Source organism: Cardiocondyla obscurior, linkage group LG01 (genome assembly GCF_019399895.1).
Source record: "Cardiocondyla obscurior isolate alpha-2009 linkage group LG01, Cobs3.1, whole genome shotgun sequence".
Lineage (NCBI taxonomy): Eukaryota > Metazoa > Arthropoda > Insecta > Hymenoptera > Formicidae > Cardiocondyla > Cardiocondyla obscurior.
Genome location: NC_091864.1, coordinates 4809114 through 4823129, shown reverse-complemented (window position 1 = coordinate 4823129; position 14016 = coordinate 4809114). Strand labels below are relative to the sequence as shown.

At 37.6% G+C, this 14016-nt stretch overlaps 2 protein-coding genes across 2 annotated transcripts; one reads left to right on the top strand and one right to left on the bottom strand.

The window, feature by feature from the left end:
• The first annotated feature begins 908 nt into the window (after positions 1 to 908).
• Mkp3 (Mitogen-activated protein kinase phosphatase 3) lies at positions 909 to 10135 on the top strand. The gene is made up of 4 exons (XM_070666399.1): positions 909 to 3869; positions 4670 to 4855; positions 5007 to 5249; positions 6180 to 10135. Exons 1-4 carry the CDS (start codon positions 3482 to 3484, stop codon positions 6554 to 6556), a joined length of 1194 nt encoding a protein of 397 aa, XP_070522500.1. The 5' UTR covers positions 909 to 3481; the 3' UTR covers positions 6557 to 10135.
• Positions 10136 to 10386: 251 nt separating this feature from the next.
• Positions 10387 to 13753, bottom strand: Plap (phospholipase A2 activator protein). The gene is made up of 6 exons (XM_070666386.1): positions 13517 to 13753; positions 12377 to 13243; positions 11917 to 12247; positions 11593 to 11833; positions 11056 to 11495; positions 10387 to 10833 (listed from the first exon to the last, which is right to left on the bottom strand). The coding sequence occupies exons 1-6, from the start codon at positions 13651 to 13653 to the stop codon at positions 10507 to 10509; spliced, it is 2343 nt and encodes a 780-aa protein (XP_070522487.1). The 5' UTR covers positions 13654 to 13753; the 3' UTR covers positions 10387 to 10506.
• Between the last annotated feature and the right edge of the window lie 263 nt (positions 13754 to 14016).

Genomic DNA, 14016 nt, shown 5'->3' with positions numbered 1-14016 from the left:
TCCTTCTTCTGCTTTAATGTTAAAGCCTCCGCCAGCTATTCGAGCGTTATTGAGCGCAGAGTGAGAGAGTTGCGCGCGCGTGTAGAAGGACGCTCGGGTGCTCACCTTACCCGGCACCCACGCGGATCGAATCCAATTCGTTGGCACGCGTCCGGATACCCGCGGAAGGTCACAGACGCCCGCGGCCCTTTTCCCCTTGCTCCCCCGTCCCTCTTCACCCCTTCTCCTGCCTTGTATCAACCCTCGCTCTCTGTCCTATTTCTCTCAACCCGTCCTTCACCCTTGTGAGATAAAGCGGGAGAGAGAGAGAGAGAGAGAGAGATAGAGAGCGCACGCGCGCACCCCTTTGAGAGCGATAAAGCGGCGGCCGTGTGATCGAACGCGAAAATCTTCAACGACAGCCGCCCAAATGAATGGAATGCCGACCTACGCCTGGCACAGCCGCCTGATAGGCTGTCCCCTCGTGCCAGGATGAAAGAGAATAAACGAGCGAGCCGAACCGAGCTGAGCCGAGCACGATCAACGGGTGAGGCCGAGGACGAGCCTCCGTGTAAACGACAAGGGCCAAGGCCGTATCACTCGGGCGATATATTTCGCCATCTTTCCACGCGTGTATCTCGGTCTTAAACCCTTTCCCAACTAAGGCCGTAATACGTAACAGTATGTCAAAATAACATAGGCGGATTTGGCAGACTTTTCTTTGAAAATTGAACTCAGCACCTTCGTCTAATTTTAATTGGGCTTATCTATGCGCGGGGATTCAGAAAATCTTATTTTCGACATCTAGTTGTATGTATACGTGCGAGTTTTTTAATCTCTCGCTATTGTAATTACATGCACAGGGCAATTAATTCAGTTTGTTTCTAATCCGAACGAGAATCTCTCTCATATTTCCTATATTCTATGGATTCCTATTCTCGCGTATCAATAGCTTTACAATTACAATCATTGTAAACGCTGTAATATGACTCTGGCTGAAACAACTGGCCTGCACTTAACCGCGATGCACAGGTTTATATTAGAGGCGTATTGTGTGCTTCTATGAAGTCTGGATTGATTCCACGAGATAGAGGTCATTGTTTTGTCGCGTACGTCGGGGAAATCGTTAAGTGTACTTAGCACTACGTGCATTGCATGGAAATCTAGTGTACTACGGCGAACGACGTTGGTTGCGATTGGCGTCATTACCGCGCGGCACGCGATATCGCGATTTATCGACGCCACGATAAGAACGATGCCGTTTACAAATAGTCGCTATTCGCGACGGCGTCTCGTGGCGTCCCGTGTAATATCGCGGCCCGGATACGTTACGACAATTGGACGCCGCAATCGCGACAAGTCAGACGCGTTCGACAATGAGCGGTGACGGAAGAGTTCATTACACAGACGTACATACACGGTAAATAGATAACGGGAGGAGAGTGGCGGTATTGATTCGATCGCGAGAGAGATGGGCAAGGGTAGGACTGAGAAGGGAGAGCGACCTAACTGCCGTAGGGTGACGGGATAGTTGATGCTCGGCCCTGTTTAGCGAGCAGCACGTGCACGCCAGTGTGCGTGCGGACGGCATCGTGGTGGTGTCCCCTTTCTTTTTCCGTCTCTCTTCTTCCTCTCTCACGCAAGCTGTGATGCTTGTGATAATATGTGCGCCCACGCACACGTGAAAAAGAGAGAGGAAGAGAGAGAGAGAAAGCGCGCGCGCGAGCGAGTAACATGCGGTGCTCGATTCCCCCTTCATCACGGCGAAGCCACTCCGGGTCCGCTTCAACGACGGCTTCAGTCAGCACCGACCCCCGACCCAGCCTCTACCCACGCCTCATTAATGGAAACATCTTTTGTCAATGAACTGACGTCAGCTTGCGCGGCGATTGGTCGGTCGCACGAACTCACGTGACTACGGACGAACCGAGTTGCACGGCGGTTGCGTCTCTCCCCTGTGCGCGCGACGTTCCCGTGCGCCGTTGCTCCATTCTTCGACGAACCGGACGTTCGCGATAAGGTGTGGTCTGCGGACTAGTGAGGGTGATAGGACAAAAGCGAAATTGCGGAATTGCGGAAACGGCGAACGAAATCGGGAAAGTCGTGCGAGAACGAGGGGGCAAAGAGGCAGCGCGCTGAAAAAGGAAGAAAGAAGGAAATATTTTTGTGACATACTTCGAATCGGTGCAAAGCTCCACGTTCCTTTGGCCGAGGAAGTCCGCCAGCTTGGGTGAGGAATCCAGGATCTTCTGGGCTGTGCCGGAGAGGTCGTGAGGTGAGGAAGAAAGAGGACGGTCGTCGACACGCTGAGGAGACGTGCAAACGGATACGGAAACGCGAGGGTGACGGTGACGGAACGTGTACACGGTCCAGCGTATGCGTAGCGGCTGCGGTGGCCCACGCTCTGAAGTTGGTACTGTTGGTAACGGACGAGCGGCGCAGCGGTAGCGACGGTAGCGGCACGGTGGAGAAAACGCGCGCGAATGAACGCGCGACAAGGATGGAGCGATCGGTGGCCGCGTGCGCGCGCGCGCACACACATGCGCAAGTTTGCGTGAGCACGGAGGGTCGGTGAGCGCAAGATAGAGTCGAACGCGGCGGTCGCGTACGGTCGGAGGAGGACATGCGTCTTCCGTGCGGCGCGCGTAAACATTTTACAACGGTGCCGTTAATTGGTCGCGCCGCCTTGATTCACGAGGAGATCGATAACCGGGACGAGCTGGCGGCGACAGTAACAGTGGCAGCGACAACGTTACGGTCACAGTAGCAGTTGCGACGGCACCCGTGACGGAGGTGGTAGTACTGGTGGTGGTGGTGATGATGGCGGCAGCAGCGGTGAGGAAGCGAGAGGAGAAGGCGGAGTAACATACGCAGCGCGGCGTAGTATCGCAGGAAATGATGGCAAAGCGTGAGAACCCGTCGGTTCGTGCCGTCGACGGGTGAACGTCGCGCGATCGTTCTCCGGATGAGGCATCCGGGGAACGCGCTCCGCCAATTCTACTCCAAGTGCCATTTCGTATATATTCCATATCCAGTAAATATTAATCGTGTCCACGGACGTTCGTAAAGACGCGTGCACGCGCCTCGTCACGGACACGCGCGCTCCGTTCATTCGCTTCCATTGTGAAGAACGTGCGACAGGGCTGACTCTACACGCGGCTCCGACGGACAACGGACATAACTCTGACATGCGGGCGTGTTATCATAGAGTCAACGTATTACGCCAGCCAACACTAGGAAGCTTCTTCAGGGAGTAATAAAAATTCTTAGTGATCATCGTCGCGAAGTAACAAAATTCTGACAGTTCGGTTGTTTATTGTTTATTGTGTTGTGCTCAACGATGACAGCATTTGAATCTTGCACAGATCCAAAAAACATTATCGTAAGAAAAATATAAGGACCGAACGAAACATTTAGCTTCGGTGGTTATTTGCATAGCGAAACAGTGCCGTTTGTTCGGAGGACACATAAAATCAAAACGTTTTAGTGTGGAAGACTCAAGATGCCTGACAGTGCAATGGAAGAGGATCTTTTGGGTCCAGAATGGCTGTTTGACGAGTTGAGATCGCAGGATGGTCCCAATAAGCTTCTTATTCTGGACTGTAGGGCACACTCCGATTTTTCTGATGCTCACATAAGAGGTTCAGTACCTTTGACCATACCCAGTATCATGCTGCGAAGGCTGGCTGCTGGTAAAGTGGACCTCTTGTCCACAATACGGTGCTTAGATCTAAGAAACAGAGTAGAGACGTTTCTGTGTGGAGATGAAAACAGAAGAGGGACATTTGTTCTAATCGGCGATTCCACAGATGCAGGTCATCAGGGTGAAACATTACAAGTTTTGAGCCGACGAATAAAAACTAGTGGGGGACAAGTTGTTTCTTTAATCGGTGAGTAATCCATTTTTATTCCACAAGTAAAACTCCTGTAATTGAATTTCCATTAAGATCGCACGTAATTTAACATTTTTTAATTAAATATCGAAAAGTTTGTATTTGGAATATTGTAATTTTGTTCTAAAATAATGTGTAATATAAATTTAAAACCTGCAAATTTATAAACTAATGACATAATTATTGCTAAATTATTATTTGTGACAATGTTTTAGGAATTGTTTTTGTTAACACATGTATTAATTATAATTAATATAGAATTTAATAAAAATTTTTTAATTTAATTATTAAATACAATAATTGCTAATTATAATTTTGCATTTATGTTATTTTGTTACATACATGTGAACAGATAGCAGTAATAGTAGTATAGAAAGGCTTTCAGAAGGTAACAGTCAAAGCATAGAGACTGGTTGTGAATGAAATATTGATTTATGTGGGAGGCATTCCAGTAGAACCAGACACTTAATTCTATAGCCAGCCTTTTATCAGGCTTTAGATAAAACTGTTGAGTTACTTAACATTTTGTTTGACGTGAGGAATTCACTGATTGCAAATGTAATAATAGCGTACGTTCAACATGAAATCGAATATTGTTGAATTTTGAATTTATTTAAGTCATTATTAATTTTTTTTAACAATATTAAATAAAAAAAAATAATTTTTGAGTTTTACAAATTTATTAAAAATGTTAGAAAGTTATTAAACTCGAAAATATTTATACCTTTTTTTATCGAAAAAAAAATTATTAAAAAGTTGAAAATTTATTAAGATATTATTATCATATTTATTTGTAGGTGGTTTTGAAGCATTTAAAGATAAATATCCAGAATGGTGTGAAAATAGTCAAACCACTAATGAATGTGACCCCGGTCAGGACAATAACGATGGTGAATTAATGGGCCTTAGATCCCTCCGAATATCTACTCCACCAACCAGGTCTTATTCAGATTCTGACAGTGACAGCACATGTGATTCAATTGGTGAGCAGGTATTTTCAGCGTAGAGAACCTTAAAGAGAATTATGCGACTATAATTTATATTAATAATGAGAAATATAATACTATAACGTAAAAATAAAATATAATGAAAAAATAACAATAGTGTGGAATCCGTGTTTCTTCTGTACTTCAGGACCCGAAGAAGATAAAGATTTTCCGGTGGAAATTTTACCTTGTTTATATCTCGGTAACGCAGCTAATAGCGAGGATCGCGAGTCTCTAGCACGGCACAGGATACAGTACATACTCAATGTAACACCGGATTTGCCAAACGTGTTTGAAAGCGGCGGCTCAATAAAATATATGCAGATACCAATAAGTGATCACTGGAGTCAAAACTTGGCTAGTTTTTTCCCGCAGGCGATTCAATTTATAGGTAAGTGATAGTATGCCGACATACACATAATTCTTTATTGAAAACAATAACAATCTTAATTTAAAAAGTTTGATTTTGAAAAAAATTTTTAACTATTTTATATTCTACTCTATTTTCAATGAATATTTCATCATTCACATGCATGATTTACCGTAAAGTGTTAACTGCATATTAATAATTATATATCGATAACATGTAATTTTTTAAATTCTTAAATGTAATTTTCTGTGCCATATTAAAAAAAAATTTTTTTAATATAAAATTTTTTGTACCGCACTATTTTAATACATGCTCGAAAGATACACGAATAATGCGAGCTTAATTTTTTGCATTGGAGCTTTTTCCGCGTGAAAATCTTGTTCTAACCGCTTTTTAAACAGGATTTCCTGTTTAAGAAAGTCCCCCGCGCAGCTTCTGAAAGGGGCATTCTTATAAATAGGTTCGCCTAAATAGAAACTTTCCCACGTGGCGGGCAAGCCGCACAAGACAATTAAACAACGGATGTCCGGTTAGGCAGAGAGCTATACTTAAATTTGAATGGCGAGGTTTGGCACTGCTATTGAGCCGGTCTGGCATTTTTGACTGTCCCAACACATTGGACTGTTGACGATCCGACTTTCCTTTATTTGCGCCATTTAAACGAATGCATCATGACACGCATTATTTTCTTTAACATTTTCAGTACAATTTTAATTATTAAGCATTAAACATATTGAAAACTGTAGCTAATATAATCGTTAATTAATATCTCTTATTGGCATAATTTTATATAATAGCTCTCAAATAATAATATTATATTTTAATATTCTAATAAAATTAATATTAAAATATCTTATTTTTTAATTTTTTCGACTAAATGTTAAGTAGCGCAATATTGGATCAAGTTAATGATTGTGGAATTAATATCATAATCTGTCGCGTATTTTTTAGAGGAAGCACGGAGTTCAGATAAGGGAGTGCTGGTACATTGTCTGGCCGGAGTTTCTCGATCTGTCACAGTTACCATGGCTTATCTTATGCACAAATGCAATCTCAGCCTGAACGACGCTTTCAATCTAGTACGTAGTAGAAAGTCCAATATTGCACCAAATTTTCACTTCATGGAGCAGTTGCTCAGCTTCGAGCAAGAATTAAGGGACCGAGGAGGAGAAAACAAAAGTAATGACCAGAGGTGCATTGGAGCTTGCCGACCCAATGGGCCCTGCAATTGTCCAGCGCCCAGTTTCCTGAGTCCCATTGACCTGGGACTCAGTCCCGACTCGGGAATTGAGTTTGACAGGTGGGCATCAAGCACACCAGCCGAATGAATCGGGGGAACCCAATACAAATTTTAGATCTCTCCGTTATACGCATTATCAAGTAAATCCTAATCGAAGGTTATGATAATGCGCTTTATCACTTTTGATATGCAAGACGAGCATTGAAGCTCCGCTCTGCGCAGTTCTAGATGAAATGGAACATTAGACGTGTTTGGCGGGTACAGAGACGTAGATTTTAGAGGCATCCGAAGTTAGTTACCGCGCCATTTATCTTTTGTACTTTTTCGTTTCTTACTACTGACCCTCTCATTCCCAGTGTAGCAATATACAACAAAGTTTGTTAAAAATATATAATAAATTATTTAATTTTTAATTACTATAAGTTTTTAAAATGTTAGTTTTCAAAAAGGCGCATCGTACAATTTGTCTAATATCAAATGTAATATTATTAGATGAATGTATACCCTTACTAAAATTTAGAAATTAGGAATGAGGGGATTAAAAAAATACTTGGAAAAAAAGTACATATATCGATTAGAGACAAAAATTATCTCTTTGTTAGACAATTAACTTTTCAGCATACTCGTTCAGTTATACGCTTTGATATTTCCTACAGCGATAATGTCTATTTTGAAAGTTTCGATTTCAAAAACTGAACACATTACGTCACATTACACTGTTGAATCATGCTAATATAACGCAGTCGTGTTGTGACTTAGGGAAAGAGTAAAAATGATATAGCTGTTGATACTTCTGTAAAAAGGAAGATGCAACATTTATAATGCTCTTTTTTGAATTGTTGTGGCAGCAAAGGATATTGAAAGTATTTTATAAATGAGATCCCATAATTTTTCTCATCGCGCAACAGTCGCGCAATTGTACATTCTGATGTTATGCTTCCAAGTTTTGAGAAACCTTTAGCGTGTATGATTGTAAACGGTATGCGAGATATATTGAATTCAAGCACTGTGTATTCGCGAGGTAACAATGCATACCGTCATATCTTAAGAGAATTTTAGAACATACATAAAAAAAAAATATATATATATATACATATATATATATATGTATATATATTTTAATACTTCTTTCCCCAAATCCTTCAATTAATGAGGCTGTGTTTATTTTATTGCATGCAATATTTCATGCGCAAAGTAATCTGTAAACGACGAGTTCCCACCAGGCAATTAAAAGATAGTCGAAAATGAACATCACCGCTTAGTATGCTAAGTTTTGTGGTACAAAATTAAGGAAGATTATGTATATACAGAGGCGAATTTAAAGTTTCAAGCAAGCACAATTCGTGACATTTACGTAAGCTATTAGCAAAGTGCAGATCTTTTTTTTCGGTAACTAATATTTTCAAAATTCGGAGGCCCAAATAAAGGCTGAACTTTAGCTGATTTTTAAATCCGCCGCTGAGCTTCTATTCAATTGTAGTTTGTGTAAAAAATAAAACTCCAGATTTGTAACGAGTAATTTTTGATGTAGTTTTTCGACATAATTAAAGTAATTTACGTCGGATAATTGCCTCAATGCATTCTGACCTTCGATATGCGCGAAAGGTATATGCACGTCACCTCAGGTACATATGCCAGTAACTTAAGTTTAAAAGTGAACACATCTTAGGAATCAATGCATTTCTGTAGGGCATTCCGAATTTCCCCTGTTTATGAGAAAAACTAGGCTTATCACCGGTTTTAACAGCGTTAGAACTTACGTCCAATTTACTCGAAAATATACATGAAAGCGTTACTTTAAAATTTTACATGTCCAATTAAAATATACAATTTTATTAAATTTCTTAAAATTTCAAAGAGAATTTAAGTAATTAATTGTAATGTGCTATTATTAATAGTAAGAATATTTAGTTAACAAACATTTTTTAAAAAGATGCTCTGCTTTGTTAATCTTATTTTGTAAAAATATTTCATACTATCTTGTTTTATTATAACTCTTGATATTAAGTAAAACTTTGTAAAGTTTTATATAAAATTATTTTCTTCTTGGTTTCGTTACCATTAATTTTTCTATAAATCTATATGTCGCGTACAAATTATTTTTTATAAATTTAATGTAATTTAATTTTTTTAATTTTTATTTAAATTTGAGACAAATATTATTAAAGTAACGCTTTTAAATGCCGGTTTTATTATCAAGGAAATTCCGTCATCACTTTTACATACAGAAATCTGGAAGATAATGGTCGCTGCACATTACATTTTTGCTGAAGCAACTTTAGACTTTTTACATAGATACTTTTCTACACGAGAACGTTAGGCTTGTGCATTCATATAAAAACCCATCTAGCTAAACAATGCTAGTAATAATTCGTGCGCTAAATTGGATTCTAAATTGTATGAATCAGCACTGTTTCTATTATCTTACAGATCTCTAATATATATTGAAAGTTATTTTTATAAAGAAAAAAAATGTGTGCATTCACATTCCCGAGCCAAAATGGCCTGACATTGTAACCATCTTTTATCTACTACATGTATCGTTCATTGAGCATAATTGAAGTTAGTATGAGTGTATACAAATGAATGTTATTTTTGGTGTAATAATTAACTGCAAGAGTTGCGATAATTAATAACTCGTGGTAATTGCGGAAATAAATTGATATATAATTAAGGAAAAAGAAAAAAAAAGAAAAAAAAATATATATATATATATATATATATATATATATATATATATATATATATATATATGTACACATATATAAATGACGTTAATGTAATAACAATATTCTACTATTACACTGTTGTCTGTTGTATGTTTACTGGGTGCGTGTGCCCGAGAAATTTAATCAAATATTACATGTGTATATTATATAAATTATTTTATATTCATCGTTGTATATATATTTTCACTAATTTTCATTAGAAATACAACTTGTCTTACTTAAATTGTAAGTAACCGATTATCATTTAAGCAGGTCATTTACATTCCATGCAGATAACTTTGTCTATTATTTTCTGAATTTGTTTGATGATGTAACTCAAGATGTATTCGTTGTAATACGTACATGTGTTGAGGACTCCGTAGACCGTCGAAGAGATTGAGAGAATTTGATCTCCTCGGCATTCCTCGGTACATGTATGCCGCGCTTTGTTGTTTGTGTGAGGCTCGACGCAGCCATGCACGGGTCACGCACGGTAGCCGTTGCTAGCCGCTGTCGCCGCAACAAACGCCGTATGTACACAGTTATAGGTTGAGATATTATATCTGCTATGGTAATAATAATAATTCATTCAATTTCTATTATCTGACTGTATGAATCAGTCGTTTTAATTTTTTCCTATATTACAGTCAAATGAATTAATTCATTTTTGTACCTCTGATGTAAAATCAGTAATAAAATTTGAAGAAAGTTATCCCTTCGAATTTTGTGTTATGAATATATATTATACAAACATGTATCATGTGTTTCATAACAACATATTCATTTACTAAAGATATTTATGTATGCTTTGTCACAAAATTAAATTAAAAAATACGTAAAAGCACTGAAACACATATCATTTTATCTTAGTCCCGAAATAGTCAATATGTATGTCAAATAACTTAATCTTGGTCAGTTGTAATAAATTGAATATAAATAAATTATTAATATTATTTAAACTTTTAGTTGTATGAGTTTAATTAATATTAGATAATTGTGTATATGTTTAATAATACATCGAACATTAAAGCTATTATTCTTGCAAAAAATATAGTAAAATGTTTATAAATTATTATAAAAATATATGTGTATATCTTTGTATATTTCGTAAATATGGGTAGTGTAACTGTTTGTAATAATTTTTTAATTATCATATGTATAAATATTACATAATACGGAGGGGCATAAAACATTTAAGTAATGATATTAATTGTGTAAAAAAAATGTATTTATTTTTTACGATTGAGCAACCGAGCTGCAAAACATGAATATACGTGCAAACTTATTTTTTTATAATTTTATAAGTAGTATTTCATTGCTTATACACGCATTAGATAATCAAATCTATAATCTGCTTGGAACAGTTTATCACTTTGTTTGATGTGCTATGATCAGATGTATTTTCTGATATAGTTCTAAGAACATTCAGAGTACTCTCGGATTGTCGCACAGCACTAATTAATTCATTGCGATCCTCGGGATCTGATGTAGCAGCTAATAATGTTCCTAGTCCAACTAAAGCTCTAAATATTGCCTCTGATTCATTCAAATTAGGCAATATAGTAAATAATACATTTAGAACCTTTGTTCTACCAGGTGTATCATTAAATTTATTTAGTGCTACAATTAAATTCAATATGTAAGTCGATATTGCAACCTGTAATATAATATCGCAATATGTAAACTCATTTCTTTCAACAAATATACTGTTTCTTATATCGTTTTCAGTTTTTTCATGCAGGAAAATTTTACTTATATATTAAACTATAAAACGGAAAAGTGTATTTATTATAATAAATTTATCGATCGTTTATGCTATTTAGGTTCTCGTAAGTCTTTTTGTTTTTAGCTTATTATTTTAATAATTTGTATAGCATACCTGATTTTGTCTATCTCCAAAAGACTGTAGATCCAACAAAGACTTTAATATTTCATCCTTATAATCTAGACAGAGTTTTTCTCCTTTTTCATGTTGAAACATATTAGCTATCAGACGGAAGGTGAGCATTTGATTCGAGAGAAATGCATCAGATTTTATGTGCCTTCGTACAACTGGTAGTAATTCCTCTGTACACAGTTGATCATTTACTTCTTTGTGAAGTATAGCGAGTCGTGCTATATCAAGGACTGGAAATACTGTGTCATTCGGCCAATCTATAAGACTTTTTAATGCGCTAATAGCGTTGATTCTGACTTCTTCAGACACTTGGTTGTGATTTCTCATTAATTCTTTTATTGCATCCTCCTTTTCTTCTGATATTTTATATATTTTTTCTTGTTTAGTATCTGAGTACTTGGAATTTAATTCGTGTAACTTTCCTGTAATCAATTTTATAAATATTTTACTAACAAAGAATTATGCGAAATTATATTACATCTATATCATATTTAATTATCTTAAATAAGTCTCAATTACCTAAAATGGCCGTTAAATTTGCTTGTTCAAACTTTAAATACCTCGAATGAGGTATATAAGAGGGAGATGTAGATGTATTGGAAGAACTAAACGTCGATGACTGTGTGGTAACATCGGGTGTATTAGACGACGTTCCCAACTCGGGAACGTATCGGCTTCCTCCTGTAAAAGGATCTACATATTGCGACCCAGAGTTCAAAATAGGAGCAGATTCAGAATTCTTTATTATAAAATTTGCAACCTGAAATATGTAAATTTTAATTTAATTTTCTTTGCGTTTGTAATTTTAGAATTTTTTTAAATAACATTACGTAAGATTTATACCTGATCTAAAAATAATTGACTAAGATTATTGTCATGAAGAAATTCTTGTGCAACATGCCAGGGATCTTGACCCTTGTTGTATGGAAGTTTCAAAGGTGGTACACCGTCTTGTATATCGACTGAAAATACATAATCATATTCTATGCCATTGAAAAGTTGTTTTCCAGATGTAGCCGGGGTACCGCCAGATGATCCCATTACATCGCCAATTTTTATCCATCGTTGCTCACTTTGCGACCAACTGTAAGCCCTAACTGCATCTCCTTCGTTTACTATTTTTGTTTGGCCATCCCTTTGACCAGGCTGTAGGAGAACTCTTGAATCAGGTAAACTGTAGATAAAAATTTATAACTATAAATAAGAATAAAAAATTATAACTATAAGAATTTAAAAATTATAACTAAGAAATAAATATTATAAATAAGAAAAAATGTTTAATCAAAATGAAAAGTAATCTCACTCTTTTATGTTAATATCTCCGATTACTTGTGCATTCAGAGTTGTAGTTGCTACTTCTTTTTCAAATGCTTCCAACATCTCTCTATTTGCGTATCGTTCAGGATCACATGAGAATATCCTAACAGCTCCGTCTGAGCTTCCAGCAACTAAGTCGCCATTTGAAAACAAATCAATGGACCATATTGATTGCGTTGGTAAAACAATAGTTTGTTTTGGTTCTGCATTGTACCATATTCTAATAGTCCTATCTTCTCCAGAAGAATAGACATATGTACCATTCGAGATAGCTGCTATGCTATAGATATAATTTTCATGGCCACAGTAAGTGCCTAAACAAGTTCCAAGTGTGGCATTCCAATGTCTTATAGTAGCATCGTTTGCACAAGTTAAAAATTCATCTTCTTTAATATCAACTATGTCACGAACGCAATCTGTATGTCCTTTCAATTTATGTTGTACCAGACCGTCTCTCGACCATACTATTACCAATTTGTCAGCTGCTCCACTTATTATACTGCCATTCTGTAAATCTGCCACACACCATACCGCAGCAGTGTGGTGCATAAGGTTTAACTGTGGCTTACTTAAGTTGCTCACATCCCACAGTTTAGCAGTAAGATCCCAGGAGCTTGAAAGAAACGTACCTTCTTTTTTTCCAGTCTTTAAACTACATACATTCTTTTGATGTTCAGTTATTACATGTGTAGGTACTGTTTCACCCTTTATATAGACACATATGGTGTTGTCATTGCTGCCAGTAATAATGTAGCCCTTAGGATCTCTCTCTGATGGATTTATAACACATACTGAATTGACAAAATTAGAATGACCTGTTAATGTTACACTTTGCTCGTACTCGTTGCCTGTTCTGTAACAAAATCTAAGCGTTAGTAAAGTATTTTGAGTACAGTTTTATAATAGAGAGGCTTTCAACAAGCATGCAATTAAAAATGTCGTCTAACAAAAGATTTAATTGAATATCCTGTTCTTGCATGTGTGACACGGTATACACAGACGTATATTTTTTTTCTTTTAACGATTGAAAGAGGATCGAACTAAAATTGTACAAGAACGGAGCAAGGTTCCGTTTGGAGCTATGTATAAATCTTCGAACGTAAAGTAATCTGCGTGCACTACTAACCCGGTCGGTTTCCACACACGAGCGGTCTTGTCCCGAGAGACAGACACAACAGTGCCGTCAAGAAAGGTCGCGACCGCTCTCACGTCAGCGGTGTGGCCGAGCAGTACGCTACTTAGCTTGTACGGCGGCTTTGCCATGGTGTCACGGAGCTCGTGTTGGTTTCTCCGGTTTCTCCGTCAATTTCGGTTTATCACGAAAGCTGACCACCCCTCTTACCGCGTGCGCGATTCTTTAAACCGAGTCTACAACAGATGTAGTTGGCTTTAAGCCTCGAGAAAGTGACGTTGTACTGTGACGTCAAGAGTTATAGAAAATTGTCTAACGTGATTGGCTGATTTCTTGCGGCTTAAAGCTGCTCGTCTACCATTGTAGACTCTGCCATATGCGCAATGACGAGCGCAATCTTAGTTACGCATGCGTGCCATTCGCCTTCCATATTTTTGTAGTTACGTCGTGAAGCATCTGAAACGGTAAGATTCCTTCGTGATCGCTTTTATATT

Coding starts and splice junctions, on each gene's coding strand:
- Plap (XM_070666386.1), bottom strand. CDS start 13,653: ATGGCAAAGCCGCCGTACAAGCTAAGTAGCGTACTGCTCGGCCACACC. Junction 12,248..12,376: donor GGAGATATTAACATAAAAGA/GTGAGATTACTT, acceptor TTTTATCTACAG/TTTACCTGATTCAAGAGTTC. Junction 10,834..11,055: donor TTGGAGATAGACAAAATCAG/GTATGCTATACA, acceptor ATTATATTACAG/GTTGCAATATCGACTTACAT.
- Mkp3 (XM_070666399.1), top strand. CDS start 3,482: ATGCCTGACAGTGCAATGGAAGAGGATCTTTTGGGTCCAGAATGGCTG. Junction 3,870..4,669: donor ACAAGTTGTTTCTTTAATCG/GTGAGTAATCCA, acceptor ATTTATTTGTAG/GTGGTTTTGAAGCATTTAAA. Junction 4,856..5,006: donor CAGCACATGTGATTCAATTG/GTGAGCAGGTAT, acceptor TCTGTACTTCAG/GACCCGAAGAAGATAAAGAT.